Source organism: Mytilus trossulus, chromosome 5 (genome assembly GCF_036588685.1).
Source record: "Mytilus trossulus isolate FHL-02 chromosome 5, PNRI_Mtr1.1.1.hap1, whole genome shotgun sequence".
NCBI classification, from domain to species: Eukaryota; Metazoa; Mollusca; class Bivalvia; order Mytilida; family Mytilidae; genus Mytilus; species Mytilus trossulus.
The window spans coordinates 9640554-9665622 of NC_086377.1; the positions used below are offsets into that span (position 1 = coordinate 9640554).

The window sequence follows — 25069 nt, forward strand, 5'->3', positions numbered from 1 at the left end:
ACATTCTTCATTCTGAGAATTCTACCCCATGTAAGCGAGCAAAAAATGATGATCTTTTCAGTTTCATGCCAGCGCCATCAGTGGAAAGAAAAAGAAACCCTTCAGGGATTTCTGTAAGTTCAGAAATGGATGATTACTTGTCAGATAATTGTATTGATATGTCAAAAGACCCTCTTTTGTATTGGCATAGTAACTGTCAACGTTTACCACGTCAAGCTAAGTTAGCAGTGCAATATTTAGCTATTCCAGCCACATCTGCACCAGTTGAACGCTTATTTAGCACTGCTGGAAAAACATTTAGGCCGGAAAGGTGCAGACTGGCTGATGGAACATTTGAAAAGCTGATGATGGTCAAATGTAATGGGAAAATGCTTAAATAAGTTATATGACACAATACAAAAATGTATATACTAGTTGAACACTGTCTAATTGTTATAACTATAGAGCAATGTATAATACTTATGTACATATCATAGAATAAATGCATGTTTTCAATGTTTTATCTTAATTTTCCTTTCAAATATAATTGAAGTAATTAATTACATTTGCCAAGTAATTGGAATGTAATTAATTACATTGGTAAAAAAAGTCAAATGTAATGTGTAATGTAATTGAAGATTTTGTAATTGTAATTGAATGTAATTAATTACTTTCAAATGTAATTGACCCCATGTCTGCATAGTGTTATAATAAACTACACGACAAACTAATAGACAACCATTATGGATTTAATTGATAACGGTGTTGTCATCGGATATTCATATTACCTTACAATGACGACGATAAGTAACAAAATGGCACAGGTAGCATCCAAAACATGTGAAATTGGTTTTAGCGCCTCAGGATCACAATACTGCTTAGAGTGCGAACAATATGTTTGCGAAAATTGTAAAATCTTTCATAAAAGGCAGAAATTGTCAAAAAATCACCAGTTTCAGTCTTCAGCAGACGATATTCCGGAAGCTAAATTTAAATGTAAGGATCACAATGAAGATGTCAGTTTATTGTGTAATACATGTAACGTAGTAGTATGCAGCAAATGTGTAACTGGAAATCACAAAGGACATGCCTTTTCACAGCTTATGGATAGCATAACACAGCTGAAAGAGAAAACTAAAAAGGATGTGCGTAGAAAGGTACAGGAGGCAACTTTAAACATGAAAAAGATCGAAGAAGGTCAGCAGGCGTTTGCTATGAAGATTGAAGTAGTAGTTAAAACTATTACCGAGGAAGGTACAAAGATAAAGGCTATGGTTGATAAATATATCGAAAAGATGATTACATCGATCAAGAATCAATCCATGTTGGAAAAGGACAAACTGGCAAAATCAATGGCAGGTTATAACATGGTTTTGAAGTCGGGGATCCATCTACACAAGAAAATACACGAACTAGACAAGAAACTAAACGAAGGAAAATTGTTACAGTCTTTACAGCTAATTACAGTCCGTAAAAGATAACGACATAAAACAGCTGTTTGGCATATTAGAAACAAGGTAAATTAATTGGAGATACTACGAGAAGAGTGTGTTTCTGTGTGTGGTACATTGTAATATTGTGTTTCTGCTGTGCCATAGTTCTCCTTTTATATTTGATGTGTTTTCCCTCAGTTCTAGTTTGTAACCCGGATTTGTTTTATTTCACAATCGATTTATGAATTTTAAACAGCGGTATATTACTGCTGCCTTTATTTATATAGTTTACTACAATTTACAGTCGCACCAGTTGCTTTTTTATAGCTGTATACTTTTAATGTGACAATGTGTAATATTACAAGTTTTTTTTTTCTATCTGCTTCATATATTGCATAATCAATATTCTGTTCTTCAAGATTAGAACTAAATTTTTAAATAGTATCTCATACAAACGCAGTGAAGATAGTTTCATTAAAAGAAAATGTGCGCATTAACATTTTACTACTCATACTCGATTAAAAACAAACTACAGTAAATTGATTAGACAATACGCTGCATATACTTCTTTTAAATATAAAGTAATTCGGAGTTTCAAACTACCACATGCTGGTGGTTCCTTAATTGTTTGATTTTCTTTTTTTGTAAATCAAGCATAAACATGATAAAAGAACAAAATAGGTAAACATATTAAATGGTTATGTTACAGTGATGCATGTACGCGACTAACAGCAGTCACAGAACAAGAATTGCTTAAACCAAAGAGGTAGAACCATGTGTTTATATTTTCTACAGTGTGACATTAATCACATTTACATCAAATGTTAAAAAAACACATAGTACATTTGTGTAATCCTTTATAGTTTAACGTTGTTTATTTGTTTGTCTTTGCTTTAGTTTTACATCTTCTATACAGTCGCGTGTTTTGAATTATAAACGTTATCAAGCACTTACTAGCATTGCCGAGACACAACAGAGGGAGTTATGAATAAAAAATACTTGTTTCAAATGGTAAGATATAAGAACCGCACGGTTACAAAAAAACGTTCTTTTTACATATTTTTTTTTTAATTCAAAAATTTGCTTTTCATTATCGTCAGTATTTTTTTTTTCTTAATTTCACTTATCATGACATCAAAATAAATCTAGTTTTATTGACCAATCAAGAAACAACAACCTACTCTTCATGTTTTTTACCTTGCTTAACGTCATACAAAACTTTAAATTAAAAAAAAAATGATGCACAAGTTTTTTTTTATAACTAAATGGCTAGTTTTTTATTCTAAAACATTTGGACATTTAATTTTTTTCTCAAATAAATTTTATTATAATTTATCCAAAATTAGAAGAAGTTAACTATTTAAAATTGTTTACATCCAGGTTACAATTCGCCGATGCGTTTTCCGTATGCAGTAAAATCTGTGTGATCTTTCTCGTAAACATCCGATGATTGCAAAACGCATGGATCTGTTATTAAAATAGTTGATGGTTTACTATAAGGTGAAAATCGGTAAACTACTTGCATCAAAACACAACAAATAATAAGCTGATTTATTTTCACATCATAACAGACCTAGAGAAAGGAAAATTGACGATTACACGATATGGATGCGTAAAAGATTATCAAATCGTGCAGAGAAGACTACATTTATGATATATACGTGCATTGTTGTCTGCTCTATGGTCGTTTTTTTTGTGTCTTTAACACATTCCCCAATTCCATTCTCGATTTTATTGGTTAAATAATTGGATTAACATTATTTTTCACCAGTCACTCGTTTCTTATGGCTTTTACATAAAACAAAAGTGCAAGCATTTCCAATATTTTGCCTCAGTTTAATACTCATTTTTAGCCATGGCGTTGTCAGTTTGTTTTAGATTTACGAGTTTGACTGTCCCTTTGGTATCTTTCGTCCCTCTTCTTTAATAATTTTTATTTAGCAAATTACCTATGTGTTCCGAAATAGTGATTGTTTATCTCTTCAAGTTTCCATGAGATATTTTCAAATCATAAAAAGGACGAAACCCCGTAAAACAAAAATCGGTAGTCATGATAAAGCAATATGACAAATATGCCAATATACAATTAGCAAAGAAATACAAAAATAGTTCAATATGAATAAAATATGGTACGTTTATAATACTTGGTAGAAACATAAGTTGTGGAAAAAAACGAGCTGTAATTTGCTGATGACCTACGTATTTGGAAAAACACTTATGATATAATGACAATGCCATGGCAACATTAACACACACACAAAACAGAACGATGTGACGACGAACCCCATAAAAAACTATGATGAACGATGGTACTCTCAAATGGTAATCAATTATGCGCTACATGTGACACCAACGGACATATAAGGAATAAGAATTCCTAATGCAAGGCTTTCATCAATTTTCGGGTTTGAGGTTCTCATAGTTTTTAACTCAAAAATCACCGACGTGGTAAGTGTCACAGGTTTATCTTAATACCTTTGTTTTTGTATGTGGTCTAATCTTTTGACTAGTTATTGAGTACTTGTTCAATGTTGATGATATCAAATAAACAAGAGTTATTCTTACATAATTAAAGTCATTGGTCATTTCAGTGAATACAAAGAGATTATTCAAACCAAGGATCAAGGATAATTCCTGTTCAAATGTGGCAAATGTGGGTGAGTTTCTTATAGTTATCATAGGTACCAGGATTATAATTCAATGCACCAGATGCGCGTCTCGTCTACATCAGTGACGTCAGGCCAAAATAGTTATAAGGCCAAACAATTACAAAGATGTAGAACATTGAGGACCAAAATTGCAAAAAGTTATGCCAAATACGGCTAAGGTAATATATTCCTGGAATAAGAAAATCCTTAGTTTTTTCGAAAAATTTAAAGTTTTGTTACAATAAATTATTAAAACGACTAAGTACAATTTCAATGGACATAACGTTAATATGTATAATTATATTACATTTATGACACGGCGTATCTAATGATTGACAAAAGAGAGGTTTTCCAATATAAATTTTCAAAGAAATGAAGAATATTATGCGAGTTTTGGCATTTGTAAGAAGTTACAAAAATGTATTACCACAAAGATGTTTGCAATGTTTCAGAAAATCATTATGGAACTATTGACGTAAAACAAAAGTTTTTCGAATACGTTTCCTTGTAGAAATTAACTCAGTTAGTACTTTGAGGTACTAAACCATTGTACGCAGGAAAATGGTTTGCATTGGCTATCGACGTTATGATTTTGCTCACCGAAAGAATGTTAAAAAAAATAATTCCTATAAGACACGCAGATCTTGTAAATATGTTAATGCGTTAAACAACAATGTTCAGAAAAAGAATTAAGCAGGTTTAATGGATTGCGAGTTGCCTTATTGGCACTCAAACCACATCTGCTAATATTTATTAGATATGCCAACAGTTACATCAATCGACGTTTTATAGATTTGTGGATACCGAACTTATGATGTAAAAGCATGATGTTGGTTGTGTCGTATATTTAGTAAGATAATCAAAAACATAACCTCATATATTGGTAAAAACTTGAGTTTCGATGGGAATTCCATAACAACATAAAGCATAATCTATTTTTGAATTATTAAAGACACAGCGTACAAGCATCAATCATATACAGTTTATGATCTCACACACATATTTAACCCCGCCGCATTTTGCGCCTGTCCCAAGTCAGGAGCCTCTGGCATTTATTAGTCTTGTATTATTTTAATTTTAGTTTCTTGTGTACAATTTGGAAATTAGTATGGCATTCATTATCACTGAACTAGTACATATTTGTTTAGGGGCCAGCTGAAGGACGCCTCCGGGTGCCGGAATTTCTCGCTACATTGAAGACCTGTTGGTGACCTTCTGCTGTTGTTTTTTTTTTTATTTGGTCGGGTTGTTGTCTCTTTGACACATTCCCCATTTCCATTCTCAATTTTATCACTATTAAGTCAAATCCGGGAAAAACAACTTCCTGTTTGGGTCAGGCCGCCGAAAATAAAAGTCATCAGTAGTGAGTTGAGGGAGGGAAAACTGTAGAAAGCGATCATTAAGAAACTTTGATAGAGTATGATCCACTTGTTATGCCCCGACTACGATAGTAGAGGGCATTATGTTTTCTAGTCTGTGTCTCCGTTCGTCCGTCTGTTCGTTAGTGCATCCGTCCGTTCGTTCGTCTGTGCTTCCGTTCGTCATGCTTCAGGTTAAAGTTTTTGGTCAAGGTAGTTTTTGATGAATCTGAAGTTCAATCAACTTGAAACTTAGCACAATTGTTGCTTATGAAATGATCTGTCTAATTTTAAACCAAAATTAGATTTCTGACCCCAATTTCACGGTCCTCTGAAAATAGAAAATGAAATAGAAAATGAAAGTGTTACAGGTTAATGATGAAATAGAAGTCCAATCAACCTTAAACTTATTGCATATGTTCCCTATAGTATAATCTGTCTAATTTTAATGCCAAATTAGATTTTTATCCAATTTTACGTTCCATGGAACATGGAAAATGTTAGTTCGAGTGGGGCATCCGTGTACTTTGGACACATTCTTGTTCGAAATTAAAATTGAAGTAAAAAACATATTTTGTTTGAAGTATTAATGGTTGTTTAAACAGGTCTCATTTAAAAGTATCATGCATGGTGATTTGTTTAAACAGGGTCAACTGGATGAAAAAAAGTTGTGTAATTTTAGAACTTATCCTGAATGGAATACATAGCGATTAGGTGTATTGTTATAGTTAGCTGTTGTTGTAAACGGCTATTTCAGACACTTTAAGTTGGTTTTAACTGTTCGATTTTAAAGTAGATCATCACTGAGAAGAAATTCACAGTCGAAATTCACGTCTTATGCAGCACGTGTAATACCTTTATTGTTATCTCAATAATGTCATACTTGTCCTTATGATTTCCAATCCATCTGTAGTTTTCTTTAGAAAAAATTAACTGATAAATGTATACCACAAAAGCATTCTTTCTGGGTTTTTTTCGGAAGGAAGAGAGCACTGATAAGTAAGTACTAAATAGTATGTCTACGAATAAAATTAGAAAATCACCATTTTCTTGGTATAAAATTGCTCATATCAGGAAAACAAAGTTGCAGTTACGCATAGATCAACTTCGTGAAATTACGTGAAATGATTTAATGTGTTTGACATCTGAATACTTTGTTCCTAAAATTAAATATTTGAAAAGATGTTGAATAACTAACTACTTAAAATAAGTAATAGTTATACACTAAGGGAAAGGTATGTCTGGATAAGAAACCCCGTCGACCGTATCCCGAGGTGTATAACTAACTTACGCCCCATTCTAAACTCTATATTGTTAACATTGATTACCAAATGAAAAAAAAACCGATAGCATATATTTCATTGACAATTTCAAACCATGATTTATAAGATTTTTTTGTTATTACATGAAAACCCACTAGTAACCTTTTTTGGTTATCTTCGTTCACACTTTGACAAGTGAGTATGTTTTACCAATGTCAAGGTTGTTTTGCATATTCCAAATAAATCCTTGGGTTGATATGGATCAGCAGGTCAAGGTTGACCGTATCGTGAATTCATATTAAAAACAAAAATACGTCATTCTCCTTGTATGCAGTTGTCAATATGGAAGGGTATGAGACGGACGACATTTCTTAGCAAGCGTTGGATTGGGTAGATGAGACTAATTTAAAAAATAAAGGCAATATTATAACCCAAAGTATCAGTTTAATAAAGGTAATCATAACTATATGTTCTATCTTGTGATTTTATGGGGGAAAAAAGCCGCCCTCTTCTCGAGAATGAATAAACATTCATATTCGGACCTACAAAGGGACAAGTGGGTCTGCAATAGAAACCCGACTTCCAGACACGCTCAGCAAACAAAGATACATATTTTAAAATATTTCGTAACTCTCTCTTTTGCGGAATAGGGGCTGATCCAGCTGGGGTTCCCAACTGAAAATAAAGGGGCGGGGGTTCAAATAAGTCAAATACATTAATCTTTTCAATGTGGTCCAACCTGCGGAACCCCTACCCCGGATCGGACACTAAATAACGGGGGAGGGGGGAGGGGTCGGGAGTTAGAATCCCCCCTTTTTTATAATAGAAACATATGACTGGGATAAAAAAAAATATTACTTTCAGCAAAGGAGTAATTGAAGGATTTTTTTAATTTAAAATAAATGCTTAATTTTTTCTTTTCGCTATTGGAATTTCCTTAAATGTTTTTTTTTAATATCTTGAAACAATTTGTAGTGAACACTGTAAGTAATTTCTTGTGTTCATGCTATTTAAAGAATAATAAATTTCTATTGTTACGAATAACAATGGACTTTGTTTGCGGGATGTAGAAGCAGGGGTTTCCAGAAACCCCGCTTGTCACAGCCTGTGGTCAAAATCCATTGTTATTCGTAACAATAGATCTATTCAATTTACACGTGTTTCAAAAATAAACTATGAAGTATAACAATAGAGCTGGGGTGTAACTGCTTTAATTCATGTCGAAACATTTAAACTTTTATAACAATTACAGAAGTGTGTCTTTGACGCATACCCGGTTTCATTTTCTGATCTACTAGTATTATTTCCATGCTCAGCCTACATATCTCACTACTAGGTAATGAACACGTGAACATTAGAGGATGTTCTTCCCGTAATATGTATGTCTAGTCCACATAGAAGCACATTATGCATAACTATAATTCCAAAACCTTTTCAAGACAAAGAATAAAAGAAATCTTACACAGTTCTTTTATTTTACTGTTGGATATAATGTTATTTACCGTCAAGCGTTGTAGAGTGACCTAGTTGGGCGAATGATTGGAGAAGTCGACCAACTGTCTCATTAGGCAGCTATGAGGTTGTGAATTTGAATCCCGCACATTTTAGGCACACTCTACTCCAAACTCGGTTGACTAGGATTGTCAGTTTACCTACTGAAGGTCGGTGGTTCTTTCCTCGAACTTCAGCTACTTTCACCAAACAAACATTCCAGCAGTAAACAATTGCGTTGTTTCTAACACTAATCAAGCAATTAACATAAAAATAAGAAGATAAGATATAATTGCAAAAGAGAAAACTCTCTACAGAAAAAAGTGATATTTTGGTCACCGTACGGCCTTCGACAATGAGCAACACCCACCCAGTTTTAAAAAGGATAACTACATATATCGTGTATAAGATTGTGAACACAGACAAAATCATTTTGATCTGATTTTCAACAATAAAAAAACACTACCACAATCAAATAATGAATTAGTCTATACGATTATAATAACCAACCATGTTTACATAAGGCAATGAATGCATTTGACTAGTCAGGAAATATTTTGTGGAATCTGCCTTGATACAATATGTTCAATTGGGTCTAACAACTTCTTGTATTACTTACGATCTTCGGCGTTAATATATTATTCTGATCATAATTTGTAAGACTTATGATTTATTATTTACAAGATTATGAGGTTTTTTTCGCTTTTGGCGTTAGTAATTTAAGCTGATATTAACTGTTATTTCTTTTATTTTCAGCCCATTGTAAGTGATATTTACAAGAGATAAGTATATTTTGTAAATGCATACACACAAAGTTGAAATGAAGGGTTATATTAAAAATACATTTAAAATGTATGTGGTTATTGAAAAATATAAAATCTAAAAGATCACTGTGTATTTTGAATGTTGTTGTTGCCATACCTTATATTTTATACACAACTACTTTCGATTGAAAGCTCATCCACATGATAATTTATACCAAACACTGAGACATGTTGTATATTATATTTTCATTGTAACAGCCCTCTGTCATACTTAAAAAGTAACTTTATTTGACACACCAAGCTTTAGAGAACATATACACACCAATTCTATAGTATAACCATGCGTTTTTGTTTATTGCTTGATCCAAATTACATGTTCTCCTAATGACATGACGTTTTTACCATATGTTATGGTCGTTGAAAGAACAGAACATGCGTTCTTTATATTTGTATAGCTAGATGATGGGCTCCCGCTAACAAATCACCGTAACATATTTGAAATGGGTAATTTTCAATACTGTAATACATACTTTATTTGTTATACACTTTTTTGTACGGATAACATATGTATTTTAGTCCTCTGATGTGCCCTCTTTACACAATCTGTTTAATAGTTGACACATGTATGCATAACTTCAAAATAGTGTGTCATGTGTCATGCACGATTACCTCAACTTTAACTTTTAATGTCAATTATAAGGTCACGGACAAATACATTATTTAGTTAGGTCACATAAAAACTATTTATATGTGTGTGGTCATGCCTTGGCCAGATTATATAAAATATGTGTAACTTATCTTAAAAATTGTTCAGAATTCCATCCCAGACTCATATAGACTATCTGAATTTCCTAGATATTTTGTGTCTTAAAGACATATCTCACCTACAACATATCATAAATGACTACATAGCTTCAATGTTTCGTATATCTGAATCTTAAAACCATACATATTAATAATCAGCGGGAAACAAATTATGTTTTCTCTTGTGGTATGCACCTTATGGATTAAGGCAGTGAGGTCGTTGATACAAATCAGAATTAAGAAACTGAATGGGTCTATCATTACCAAAGTTGAAGAACTGGATCTTCCATCATTGTATTGGATACCTAAACTACATAAATGTCCTTACAAACAACTGTATATTACTTGGTCTTTCAAGTGCTCCACGAAACCTCTTTCTAAATGATCAAAATCTATTTTATCAGCAATCAAAGATGGTCTTCAAAGTTATTGTGAAACTGCATATTCTAGAGGTGGAGTGAATCAGATGTGCATACTTAAAAAATTCCAAAGATCGTTTAGAGTACATACAATCTAACTCTCTTTCATCTTGTAATATTATTAAAACAATTGTCTTTTCTACTCTTTATACAAGTATTCCACATTCCGAACCTAAAGACAAATCGAAAGAGTTGGTATCGTTTTGCTTCATAAAAAAGAATGGTAAACGTAGACAATGATAGATACAAGTATCTTGTCTCAGGGATGGATAAACCCTACTTTGTAAAGGATCACTCTGATTCAAACAAAAAAATCTCAGAAACTGACTTTATCAAGATGCTTGATTTCTTGATTGACAACATATTTGTAACGTTCGGACGATGTGTTTTTCAACAGACTGTCGGCATTCCAAAGGGAACAAATTGTGCCCCTCTACTCACCGACTTGTTTCTGTTTTATTATGAGGCTGACTGCATGCTGGAACTTCTTTGGAAGACAGATAAGAAGTTAGCGATATCCTTTAACTCTACTTTCCGCTATATAGATGATGTTCTGTCACTAAATAATTCATCATTTGGTGACTATGTTGAACGCATCTATCCCATCGAACTAGAGATAAAGGATACTTCAGATACAGTTAAGTCGGCCTCATATCTTGACTTATATCTAGAAATTGACAATGAAGGTCGGTTGAAAACAAAACTTTACGACACAAGAGATGATTTCAGCTTTTCAATTGTGAACTTTCCATTCCTAAGTAGCAACATTCAGGCAGCAGCTGCATATGGGGTATATATCTCCCAATTGGTACGATATTCCCGTGCATGCATTTCCTATCATAATTTTCTTAATAGAAGGTTGCTGCTTACAAAGAAGCTATTATACCAAGAATTCCAAATGGTGAAGTTGAAATCATCCCTTCGCAAATTTTACGGACGCCATCAGGAGTTGGTTGAGCGTTATGGAATAACCGTTTCACAAATAATATCGGATATGTTCCTTACGTCGTAACTACAACACCCTTTCCCTTTCATGAATGTGACCTACCGAATTAGACTATTTACCGGATTGGTTATCACATAAGCAACACGACGGTTGTCACATGTGCTTACCCTTCCGGAGCACCTGATATCACCCCTAGATTTTGGTTGGGTTCGTGTTGCTTATTCTTTAGTTTTCTATGTTGTGTCATGTGTACTATTGTTTGTCTGTTTGTCTTACTTCATTTTTAGCCATGCCATGGCGTTGTCAGTTTATTTTCGATTTATGAGTTTGACTCTCCCTTTGGTATATTTCGTCCCTCTTTTATACACACTGCCATAGCAAACTGTAAAATTAAAATGCTCGACTTCGACGAAACTTAGAAACGGAAAGTCCCCAATCAATTTGTAACATCAAAAGCTTATACACTTCAAACGATGGACGACAAATGCCATATTCCTGAATTGGTACAAGCATTTTCTAATGTAACAACACAATTCAAAGGGACCATTACTATTGTAACTAATGCCCCTTACTCCTAGTATAATAATTATTAAGTATTTTAGAACAGATTGTTTTACCAATTCTATAAAATAACTATATATTAGATTAAATTGCGAAATGCCTTTAAAGTCCTTTAATTTTCTACATTTGTTCTCTAAGCGGTTGCGCATTTTTGTGATAATAATGGATGATAATGATTGTAAATATTGGAAACGTAACGTCATGATAATAAGTCCGTAACAATTCATTAAAGGAACGTGAACCTTGCAAAAGTAGCGCCTTATCTATTTAGGGTTTGGTTTATACATTTAGATGAACATGCATGTATTTTCTTTATTCATTTTTATATATTTCTTTTGTTTTGAGATAATGATAACATGAAAAATAAATTTTCGTCATTTTGATGTAAATGATTCTACTTTTTGATAAGGTACTGTTTGATTTGAATTTTCCTTAGAGTTCGGTACTTTTCTTGTACACGTTGTCTGTTTGCTTTTATGACATAATTTTCCATGTATAATTTTAATATATACCACATTATAGAAACACAATTTGAATTAAAAAAAAAGAGAACAAGTCATATGATATGTTTTTACTTTTTCTATGTATCAATTGATGAGTCTACATGATTATAAGTTGTTATGTTGATGGTATATCTTATTCACTCAAATTATATTTGTTTTTCAGCGGAACGTAAGTGAAATGTACCAAACAGATAAGTTAACGCAATATGAAAAGTATAATGACTTGTGAATTTCTGAATGTGGTGATTTTCCTCAAAATTGGTAATATTAAAGTTTTCAAAAGTCGCAATTATGATAAAGTAAAATGCAAAATCAAAACCGTATCTATTTCTGTCCTATAAAACATGGGCCCATTTATTAACCACTCCCTTGACCGCTCCGACTTTAAAACCGTGAAAAAAAAAGCATGTGTATTGATCAAAACATTATCGATTTTCTGTTTACATTTTAATGTTCTTATTCATTTCACTATGAATGCTACCGAAGATTATAAAAAGGGGGAGGAATTTCTTTTTCGACGAAAACTTGTACAAAAAATGAGAGACAACTTCAGACGGTGGAATACTCAATCAATAAAATATGTAAATATAAGATATAAACAATCCGGTGTTTTTGTACAAAACTTTTTCCACGTCGTCAAGCTCAAATTATCTATGGAAATAAATTCAACGACTAAATTTCATCTGCCTCTGTTTGTATAGAATATTTACACATCGGATGTTGATCAAGGAAGGGGGGTCGCAGGTTCCCAATCTGTAGTGAGCGTTAATAAAATGGACTAACCATTAATGAAGCTTCACAAGGGGACCCGGGCACTCTTCTTTATTCATTCCTGCACATTTCTTCACATAATAACAATGACACCTACCACCCAGAGACTACATGCAGTATTACGTAGTTATAATCTTATTAATTTCAACCGAGTATTAAGAGATGATTTATACTTCAAAATGGATAGACGTTCCGACAACATTAACTCAGAAAAAATCGAAAACTTTTTAATAACTATACGATAACAAGGCCTGTGAAATTAAATTGTTTTTTCGGCCAAATTAAATCGTAGAGGTAATTTATACTATGTTTGACATACTGACCGTTGCCATACAAAAACGTCACTCAATCATCAAACGGAACATGTCTTTAGACATTTGTTTACTCAGAAAAAGTTAAGGACTGTCCACAGCAATGTGCTTAAGTTCCATAAAAAAAATTCCTCTGATTTATCACATTCGACCCTGCAAGACAATGTTTTTGTATTTGTCAATGTGTTAAAATAATCAATACAACTTAATCGATTTGTAACCTGGGTATTGACATGTCCGGGTTCAAACGTATCTAATACCGTGAGTTAGTACGAAGAAGTCTAGGGGTAACGTCAGAAACTAAGGCAGATAATTGGAAAAACCTGTCTATGTAAATATATATATATAAGATAAGTGTTCAACCGTGTCTTTATTAGAAATTAATATAAATTAAGGAATGTATCTCCCTCATGCAAAGCTCTGATTCCTTTCACGGATTTGGCTATACTTTTTGGACTTTTTGGATTGTAGCTCCTCATCTTTTATATAAGCTTTGGATTTCAAATATTTTGGCCACGAGCATCACTGAAGAGACATATTTTGTCGAAATGCGCATCTGGTGCAAGAAAATTGGTAGCGTTTATTTTATTACTTCCACTGGGTCGATGCCTCTGCTGGTGGACTATTAGTCCCCGAGGGTATCACCAGCCCAGTAGCCAGTACTTCGGTACTGGCATGAAAATACGGATTTTTTGTGTTATTAAAATTTGCTGTTACAAAATATTAGAAATTATTATAAATTAAGGAATGTATCTCCCTCATGCAAAGCTTTGATTCCTTTCACGGATTTGGCTATACTTTTTGGACTTTTTGGATTGCAGCTCCTAATCTTTTATATAAGCTTTGGATATTAATATTTTGGCCACGAGCATCACTGAAGAGACATATTTTGTCGAAATGCGCATCTGGTGCAAGAAAATTGGTAGCGTTTATTTTATTACTTCCACTGGGTCGATGCCTCTGCTGGTGGACTATTAGTCCCCGAGGGAATCACCAGTCCAGTAGCCAGTACTTCGGTACTGGCATGAAAATACGGATTGTTTGTGTTATTAAAATTTGCTGTCACAAAATATTAGAAATTATTATAAATTAAGGAATGTATCTCCCTCGTGCAAATCTCTGATTCCTTTCACGGATTTGGCTATACTTTTTGGATTTTTTGGATTGTAGCTCCTCATCTTTTATATAAGCTTTGGATTTCAAATATTTTGGCCACGATTATCACTGAAGAGACATATTTTGTCGAAATTCGCATCTGGTGCAAGAAAATTGGTAGCGTTTATTTCATTTCGAAGGATAGCATATCACAAACAGAGGATAATATATAAATGCCAAATTGCCCCATAGAATTAATGTTTGTGATGTCTTTTTTCTATTGTTACCTATGTAAGTGCTTAACTATATTTCGCTTTACCTTTTTAACACATATAGTATTTCAATGCTTTTATAGCTGCAACATAACTATTACAATTTTTCCTTTCAATAATACTGTAGAGTGTCATTTAAGCCACAATACTATTTCAAAGAAAGTCCTACATTGCCTTTTTTTACATTATAGTTACTTCATAGTGTGTTGCAGGGGCATTACTTAGTCTATGTTTTGTTTATTTTTTCAGTAGACGGTAAGTGATACTAACCAAACAGATAAGTATATTGTGAAGAATTTATAAATAATTGATAATGCACTGATAATAGATAGAAAATTTTGTATATGAGGTGCTACAATTGAAATTATGTTCGTTTTAACTGTTCTACAATGCAACACCTGCTAAAGCTATGATTGAAAAAAAACAAGACCAACAGCCAAAAAACAGTGCACAACTTTAAGACTAAGTAGCACAAAACCAAACAAATATTTGATGATCTCAGGTGCGATGGAAGGGTCAGCAGATCATACCCAAATGTGTCAGACGCAGTGTTGTTTATGTAAGTACAAACCCCGTGATAAGTATTATTCGATAGGTCGCAGTCAGTAAATAGGGATGACATTGTAGTGGAAACACTTATTCCATGATGATAACCAAAAAAAAAACAACTTACAAAATAGATCAGTAAGTAAGTAATAAAGTAAATAGTCGTTGTATGGCTTCTTCGTGTATTTGAAGAGATGCAATTACTAGATATACTTATTAGAGCTATTACGCGATTGTCATAGCTCGTATTTCTATTTTGGACAATATGTATTTTTGTTTCGGGAATTGATGTATTTACAGAGAAAATGAAAATGTAGATGGGGAATGTGTTGAGGCGATAACAACCCGACCATAGAGCAGACAACAGCCGAAGACCACCAATGGGTCCACATGGTAGCGAGAAACTCTAGTCCAGCACCCGAAGGCGTCCTTTGTATGATTTTAATAACCGATACGTTTTTCTTATTATAAAAATGTGCTGTCACCACAAGAGAGCCATGTTGTGCTGAGAAGACGGAAAGCAAACAATAATACACAAATACAGTCCAAACTAATAAGTACACCACTCACAGAGGACTTAACACTGTATTGTTGCAACACGCACTTTAAGGCTAACATAACCAAATGCCAATCATAAAATAATCAGATACAAATATTACACTTCATATTAGGATGCTATGTTGGACACAACAGAGATGTGATCTATCAAACTTTCTACAATAAACATAATACCAATAATAAAAACTAAAATTTATGTCCCGTAAAGATTCATTAGATAATTGAATTGTCAAAGAAAAAAATACATCAGTTCATTTACTTACATGTCTAAATGAATTTTCACTTTTTAAACAATAAAATAAAAAGACATGCGAGGTCACTAGTCGTAATTTGTTTCTAAAACATAAGATATAATGTATAAAAACCTATTCCGGAGTTGCCGTTCAAATAAACTTCACCTAAAACTATTTTAACATGATATCTAAGATTATAGATAATAAACTGATGTTTTGTAACAGTAATTTGTGCATTCAGATATTTATGATATGTATAGTTGATTCTATTGGATATTTTCCTTGGATAATATTCAAAAAAAAAATAATACAGGGACATGAGGGACACTTGATGAAATGCTGTACATCAAGTTTTATTAAAAAAAAACAGCAAAATGTACAAAACTAATTTTGGTGACAAGAAAATAAGTAGATTTGGTACAAGATAAATACAGGTGTGCAATAAGTGGTTTGTCAAAATTTGAATTCTGATAACTCTGATAAGTCTGATATACGGAATCTCCATACGAAAACAAAGATATTTAGACAAACTTCAAGTCCAGTTATCATATCAAAACTGGTAAATCTAACTTATTTTTTTTTGGTTGGCTCTTACTTAAAAAGATATTATAGATTTTGAAGATATTCATTCATATTCCCAGTTTTTAAATGCAAATCTATTATTTGTTCCGGTATAATGTGCTGGTACTAATATCACATTTAAATATGTGACATGAAAAATGACTATACTATTCAATAATTTGCCAGAACGAAATGTTTTATCAAAATGTGTTACTATCACTAAACACAACTTAATCCAAGAACTAAACTGTACTTTCATCATGATTGATAATTGATATGCTGTATTCCCTGATGTATGTATTTTAACTTTTTCAGGAGGTAAGTGTGAGGTATAAAGCAGATAAGTATAATATCTAGCATTTATATAAATTATGAAATTGATAACACAAGGTGTTGGTGCAGTCCGCTGTTGATATGTTGCAAAGCCAGATTTGTGAATCCTATTTAACATCAATCAAATGTAAATAAAACAAAAACCTCTACCGAAATGTAAACAGTTTAATAATAAACGTATAGTTTTAATAATAAAGTATTTGAAAATTGTATCCGAAATGGATTAATAAACCACCATGATCTTCGTAATAAATATGAACAATTATGACAGATTGTAGGAACATTTATATCATCTGCATTTTAAACTACTTTTGCAAATATTGCCAGTATTCAAACATAAGAATATACTCATCATGTATTATATTTAGGACATCGTTTTAGAAATTTCAGACACTATTTATCAAGCTTTAATCAATTATCAGGATGGTCATATTGTTTTTATGTATGTGGTATAAAGGACCTTTCTCCAACTTGACATGCTGTACGGTGATTCTTCATTGTTAATCTTCGTAAGGTGAATTCAGTAGCATATGAAGAGTAGTCTTATTTTGGCAATCATACAACTTCTTCTTAATTGTATTTTATTTTCTACATTTTTTAACAGATACATGATATGCTGTACACATGAGATATCATGTTTTTATTCTTATAATTTTTACAATTGCAATCGGTTCCTTTTAATGAATGAATGTACACCCCAGTTCTATTCTTAAATGTCATAATTTATATTACTGCAACAAGTGTTAATTGAATAGATCTATTGTTATTTATAGCAATGGGTTTTGACAACAGGTTGTGACAACAGGGTGTGACGAACGGGGTTTCTGCTACGACATCCTGAAAGCACATTCTATTGTTTTTCATAGCAAAAGGATTTTTTTTAATAGCTTCGCATAAGACATTACACGTAGTGTTCACAACAGGTTGTGACAACAGGGTATGGCGGACTGGGTTTCTGCTACGACATCCCGAAATCACATTCTATTGTTTTTCATAGCAATAGGATTTTTTTTATAGCTTAGCATAAGACATTACACGTAGTGTTCACAACAGGTTGTGACAACATGGTGTGACGGACGGGGTTTCTGCTACGACATCCCGAAAGCACATTCTATTGTTTTTCATAGCAATAGGATTGTTTTAATAGCTTAGCATAATACATTACACGTAGTATACCCAACAGGTTGTGACAACAGGGTGTGACGGACGGGGTTTCTGCTACGACATCCCGAAAGCACATTCTATTGTTTTTCATAGCAATAGGATTTTTTTAATAGCTTAGCATAAGACATTACACGTAGTGTTCACAACAGTTTGTGACAACAGGGTGTGACGGACTGGGTTTCTGCTACGACATCCCGAAAGCTCATTCTATTGGTTTTCATAGCAATAGGATTTTTTTAATAGCTTAGCATAAGACATTACACGTTGTGTTCACAACAGGTTGTGACAACAGGGTGTGACGGACGGGGTTTCTGCTACGACATCCCGAAAGCACATTCTATTGTTTTTCATAGCAATAGGATTGTTTTTAATAGCTTCGAATAAGACATTACACGTAGTGTTCACAACAGGTTGTGACAACAGGGTATGGCGGACTGGGTTTCTGTTACGACATCCCGAAAGCACATTCTATTGTTTTTCATAGCAATAGGATTGTTTTAATAGCTTAGCATAAGACATTACACGTAGTGTTCACAACAGGTTGTGACAACAGGGTGTGACGGACGGGGTTTCTGCTACGACATCCCGGAAGCACATTCTATTGTTTTTCATAGCAATAGGATTGTTTAAATAGCTTAGCATAAGACATTACACGTAGTATACCCAACAGTTGTGACAACAGGGTGTGACGGACGGGGTTTCTGCTACGACATCCCGAAAGCACATTCTTTTGTTTTTCATAGCAATAGGATTTTTTTAATAGCTTAGCATAAGAAATTACACGTAGTGTTCACAACAGATTGTGACAACAGGGTGTGACGGACGGGGTTTCTGCTACGACATCACGAAAGCACATGCTATTGTTTTTCATAGCAATAGGATTGTTTTAATAGCTTAGCATAAGACATTACACGTAGTATACCCAACAGGTTGTGACAACAGGGTGTGACGGACGGGGTTTCTGCTACGACATCCCGAAAGCACATTCTATTGTTTTTCATAGCAATAGGATTTTTTTAATAGCTTAGCATAAGGCATTACACGTAGTGTTCACAACAGTTTGTGACAACAGGGTGTGACGGACTGGGTTTCTGCTACGACATCCCGAAAGCTCATTCTATTGGTTTTCATAGCAATAGGATTTTTTTAATAGCTTAGCATAAGACATTACACGTTGTGTTCACAACCGGTTGTGACAACAGGGTGTGACGGACGGGGTTTCTGCTACGACATCCCGAAAGCACATTCTATTGGTTTTCATAGCAATAGGATTTTTTTAATAGCTTAGCATAAGACATTACACGTTGTGTTCACAACCGGTTGTGACAACAGGGTGTGACGGACGGGGTTTCTGCTACGACATCCCGAAAGCACATTCTATTGTTTTTCATTGCAATAGGATTTTTTTAATAGCTTAGCATAAGACATTACACGTAGTGTTCACAACAGTTTGTGACAACAGGGTGTGACGGACTGGGTTTCTGCTACGACATCCCGAAAGCTCATTCTATTGGTTTTCATAGCAATAGGATTTTTTTCATAGCTTAGCATAAGACATTACACGTTGTGTTCACAACAGGTTGTGACAACAGGGTGTGACGGACGGGGTTTCTGCTACGACATCCCGAAAGCACATTCTATTGTTTTTCATAGCAATATGATTGTTTTTAATAGCTTTGAATAAGACATTACACGTAGTGTTCACAACAGGTTGTGACAACAGGGTATGGCGGACTGGGTTTCTGTTACGACATCCCGAAAGCACATTCTATTGTTTTTCATAGCAATAGGATTGTTTTAATAGCTTAGCATAAGACATTACACGTAGTGTTCAAAACAGGTTGTGACAACAGGGTGTGACGGACGGGGTTTCTGCTACGACATCCCGAAAGCACATTCTATTGTTTTTCATAGCAATAGGATTGTTTTAATAGCTTAGCATAAGACATTACACGTAGTATACCCAACAGTTGTGACAACAGGGTGTGACGGACGGGGTTTCTGCTACGACATCCCGAAAGCACATTCTATTGTTTTTCATAGCAATAGGATTTTTTTAATAGCTTAGCATAAGAAATTACACGTAGTGTTCACAACAGATTGTGACAACAGGGTGTGACGGACGGGGTTTCTGCTACGACATCACGAAAGCACATGCTATTGTTTTTCATAGCAATAGGATTGTTTTAATAGCTTAGCATAAGACATTACACGTAGTATACCCAACAGGTTGTGACAACAGGGTGTGACGGACGGGGTTTCTGCTACGACATCCCGAAAGCACATTCTATTGTTTTTCATAGCAATAGGATTTTTTTAATAGCTTAGCATAAAACATTACACGTAGTGTTCACAACAGTTTGTGACAACAGGGTGTGACGGACTGGGTTTCTGCTACGACATCCCGAAAGCTCATTCTATTGGTTTTCATAGCAATAGGATTTTTTTAATAGCTTAGCATAAGACATTACACGTTGTGTTCACAACCGGTTGTGACAACAGGGTGTGACGGACGGGGTTTCTGCTACGACATCCCGAAAGCACATTCTATTGTTTTTCATAGCAATGGGATTGTTTTTAATAGCTTCGAATAAGACATTACACGTAGTGTTCACAACAGGTTGTGACAACAGGGTATGGCGGACTGGGTTTCTGTTACGACATCCCGAAAGCACATTCTATTGTTTTTCATAGCAATAGGATTGTCTTAATAGCTTAGCATATGACATTACACGTAGTGTTCACAACAGGTTGTGACAACAGGGTGTGACGGACCGGGTTTCTGCTACGACATCCCGAAAGCACATTCTATTGTTTTTCATAGCAATAGGATTTGTTTAATAGCTTAGCATAAGACATTACACGTGGTATACCCAACAGTTGTGACAACAGGGTGTGACGGACAGGGTTTCTGCTACGACATCCCGAAAGCACATTCTATTGTTTTTCATAGCAATAGGATTTTTTTAATAGCTTAGCATAAGAAATTACACGTAGTGTTCACAACAGATTGTGACAACAGGGTGTGACGGACGGGGTTTCTGCTACGACATCACGAAAGCACATGCTATTGTCTTTCATAGCAATAGGATTTTTTTAATAGCTTAGCATAAGACATTACACGTAGTGTTCACAACAGGTTGTGACAACAGGGTGTGACGGACGGGGTTTCTGCTACGACATACCGAAAGCACATTCTATTGTTTTTCATAGCAATAGGATTTTTTTTAATAGCTTCGCATAAGACATTACACGTAGTGTTCACAACAGGTTGTGACAACAGGGTATGGCGGACTGGGTTTCTGCTACGACATCCCGAAAGCACATTCAATTGTTTTTCATAGCAATAGGACTTTTTTTAATAGCTTAGCATAAGACATTACGCGTAGTGTTCACAACAGGTTGTGACAACAGGGTATGGCGGACTGGGTTTTTGCTACGACATCCCGAAAGCACATTCTTTTATTTTTCATAGCAATAGGATTTTTTTAATAGCTTAGCATAAGACATTACACGTAGTGTTCACAACAGGTTGTGACAACAGGGTGTGACGGACGGGGTTTCTGCTACGACATCCCGAAGCTCATTCTATTGTTTTTCATATCAAAAGGATTTTTTTAATAGCTTAGCATAAGACATTACACGTAGTGTTCACAACAGGTTGTGACAATAGGGTGTGACGGACGGGGTTTCAGCTACGACATCCCAAAAGCAAATTCTATTGTTTTTCATAGCAATATGATGTTTTTTAATAGCTGAGCATAAGACATTACACGTAGTGTTCACAACAGGTTGTGACAACAGTGTATGGCGGACTGGGTTTCTGCTACGACATCCCGAAAGCACATTCTATTGTTTTTCATAGCAATAGGATTTTTTTAATAGCTTAGCATAAGACATTACACGTAGTGTTCACTTGAAGTTGTTGCAAGACATATTAAATACCTATTTCAGGAAACTCCAATAGCAAAAAAATATGAAGTATCTATTATCAATACAAAAAGACATTTGAATACTCCTTTGCTTGAAGCTAAAATATTAGTCCCACATGGCAAAGTTGTACAAAAATACATATACAGAACTTGTATTTGAATATGCGGGAATATGCAAGAAGGCAACTTTGTAAAATAAACTCGCTTGTTACAAATGTGATTAAATATCGTCAAAAAAGGTTATAAGTGGACCTAAATCTTCAAAGACTTCCATTTCTTGCAATTAATAATGATTTGATATTGTAATTAAGTCTTTCAACCTTTCGGATGAAAGACCTATTGTTTTTGTTCTGATTATTATTATTATTATTAGGTCTTTCCACCTTTCCGTGGAAAGACCTATTGAATTTGTTCTGATTATTAGGTCTTTCCACCTTTCCGTGGAAAGACCTATTGTATTTGTTCTGATTATTAGGTCTTTCCACCTTTCCGTGGAAAGACCTATTGTATTTGTTCTGATTATTATTATTATTAGGTCTTTCAACCTTTCAGGTGAAAGACCTATTGTATTTGTTCTGATTATTATTATTTTTTTTTTTTTTTTTCTTCCGCCTAAATTTTTTTCTTGCGTAGTAATGATGTTTCAAAAGATGTCGCTTACATATTTGAAATATGATGTTGTATAGTTTATATGCTTTAAAAATTTACAACTGCATAACAAAATACTTTACGTTGTAAGAGTTATCTCCCCAAACACTGTTTTTCTTGTGGCCACTACTCCTTCGCAACCGTAAAAGATTACTACAAATTTATTTTACCAAATTGCTCGTTACATCTTAAGGATTAGGATATTCATTTGGACCGAAGCTTTACGGAGACTCCATATGAGAGTTATTCCCCTTTTTCATTTAAATTAAGTGATCTGCATTTCTAAATGGTAAACCATAAGTGATAGAGACCAAGGGTCTTTAGATTTGAGGTCCTTAGTAAAAAACAATGAAAATTAGGTCAAGGTCAAAGGTCAAGGTCAAATTCTAAATTTTGATTTTGGCTTATTTTCACTTATTTTCATTAACTTTATAAGATTTCGACAATTTTTTTTACTAAATTGTTAGTTGCGACATGTCGTAACTTATGAATTTTGATTGGAAGGGTGCGTAGACAATAAATGAGAGTTTTTGCCCCTCATATATCTAGAATGATGCATAAAGTGATATTACTCATGAACCATACATAATACAGACCTAGGGTCTTTTGATTTGGGATCCTTGGTTTATGACCTTGAAATTGAGGTGAAGGTCATAGGTTAATTGGACGTTCTAGATTTTGACCTTTGCTCGAAATTCATATTTTTATGTCATAAAGCCATAGCAACTGACATTTTCAACTGAATCTTAATATTTTCATATCAAAATAAATCCTTATTGGTTGAAAGACCTTCAATTGTTCTTTGAACAATTGGTTTTTAATTATTATTATTATTATTTTTTTTATTTTTTTTCTTCCGCCTAAATTTTATTCTTGCGCAGTATTGATGTTTCAAAAGATGTCGCTTAGATATTTGGAATATGATGTCGTATAGTTTATACGCTTTAAAAAATTACAACTGCGTCACAAAATACTTTACGTTGTAAGAGTTATCTCCCCAAATACTGTTTTTCTTGTGGCCACTACTCCTTCGCAACCGTAAAAGATTACGACAAATTTATTTTACCAAATTGCTCGTTACATCTTCAGGATTAGGATATTCATTTGGACCGAAGCTATTCGGAGACTCCATATGAGAGTTATTTCCCCCTTTGCATTTGATATAATTGATATGCGTTTCTAACTGGTAAACCATCAGTGATATAGGCCTAGGGTCTTTGGATTTAAGTTCCTTGGTCCAAAAAAAATAAAATAAGGTCAAGGTCAAAGGTCAAGGTCATATTCTAAATTTTGATTTTGGCTTATTTTCATTTATTTTCAAATACCTTATGACATATCCACAAATAATTTTTCATAAATTGTTAGTTGCGACAAGTCCTTACTTGAATATTTTGGTTGAAAGGGTGCGCAGACAATAAATGGGAGTTTTTCCTCATCTTACATTTAGAATTACGCGTAAAGTGATATTACTAATAAACCAAACATATTGAAGACCTAGGGTCTTTTGATTTAAGGACCTTGGTTTGTGAACTTGAAATTGAGGTCAAGGTCATAGGTTAAGATGACGTTCTAGATTTTGGCCTTTGCTTTAAATTCATATTAACACATCCTAAAGCCATAGGAACTAACATTTTAAACTGATTTTTCATTTTTCAATATCAAAATCGATCTTTACTAGTGGAAAGACCTACAATTGTTCTCTGAACAATTGGTTTTTAATTATTATTATTATTATTATTATTTTTTTTATTTTTTTTCTTCCGCCTTAATTTTATTCTTGCGTAGTATTGATGTTTCAAAAGATGTCGCTTAGATATTTGGAATATGATGTCGTATAGTTTATACGCTTTAAAAATTTACAACTGCGTCACAAAATACTTTACGTTGTAAGAGTTATCTCCCCAAACACTGTTTTTCTTGTGGCCACTACTCCTTCGCAACCGTAAAAGATTACGACAAATTTATTTTACCAAATTGCTCGTTACGTCTTCAGGATTAGAATATTCATTTGGACCGAAGCTATGCGGAGATTCCATATGAGAGTTATTTCCCCTTATGCATTTGATATAAGTGATATGCGTTTCTTACTGGTAAACCATCAGTGATATAGGCCTAGGGTCTTTAGATTTGAGGTCCTTGGTCCAAAAAAATGAAAATAAGGTCAAGGTCAAAGGTCAAGGTCATATTCTAAATTTTGATTTTGGCTTATTTTCTCTTATTTTCATTAACTTTATTAGATTTCGACAATTTTTTTTACTAAATTGTTGGTTGCGACATGTCGTAACTTATGAATTTTGATTGGAAGGGTGCGTAGACAATAAATGGGAGTTTTTGCCCATCATATATTTAGAATTATGCGTTAAGTGATATTACTCATGAACCATACATAATACAGACCTAGGGTCTTTTGATTTGGGATCCTTGGTTTATGACCTTGAAATTGAGGTCAAGGTCATAGGTTAATTGGACGTTCTAGA

At 33.8% G+C, this 25069-nt stretch overlaps 1 protein-coding gene across 1 annotated transcript; it reads left to right on the forward strand.

Annotated features, from left to right (window-relative positions):
• The first annotated feature begins 794 nt into the window (after positions 1–794).
• On the forward strand, positions 795–1460 carry LOC134717574 (E3 ubiquitin-protein ligase TRIM71-like). The gene has a single exon (XM_063580067.1). The coding sequence runs from the start codon at positions 795–797 to the stop codon at positions 1458–1460; it is 666 nt and encodes a 221-aa protein (XP_063436137.1).
• Positions 1461–25069: the final 23609 nt, after the last annotated feature.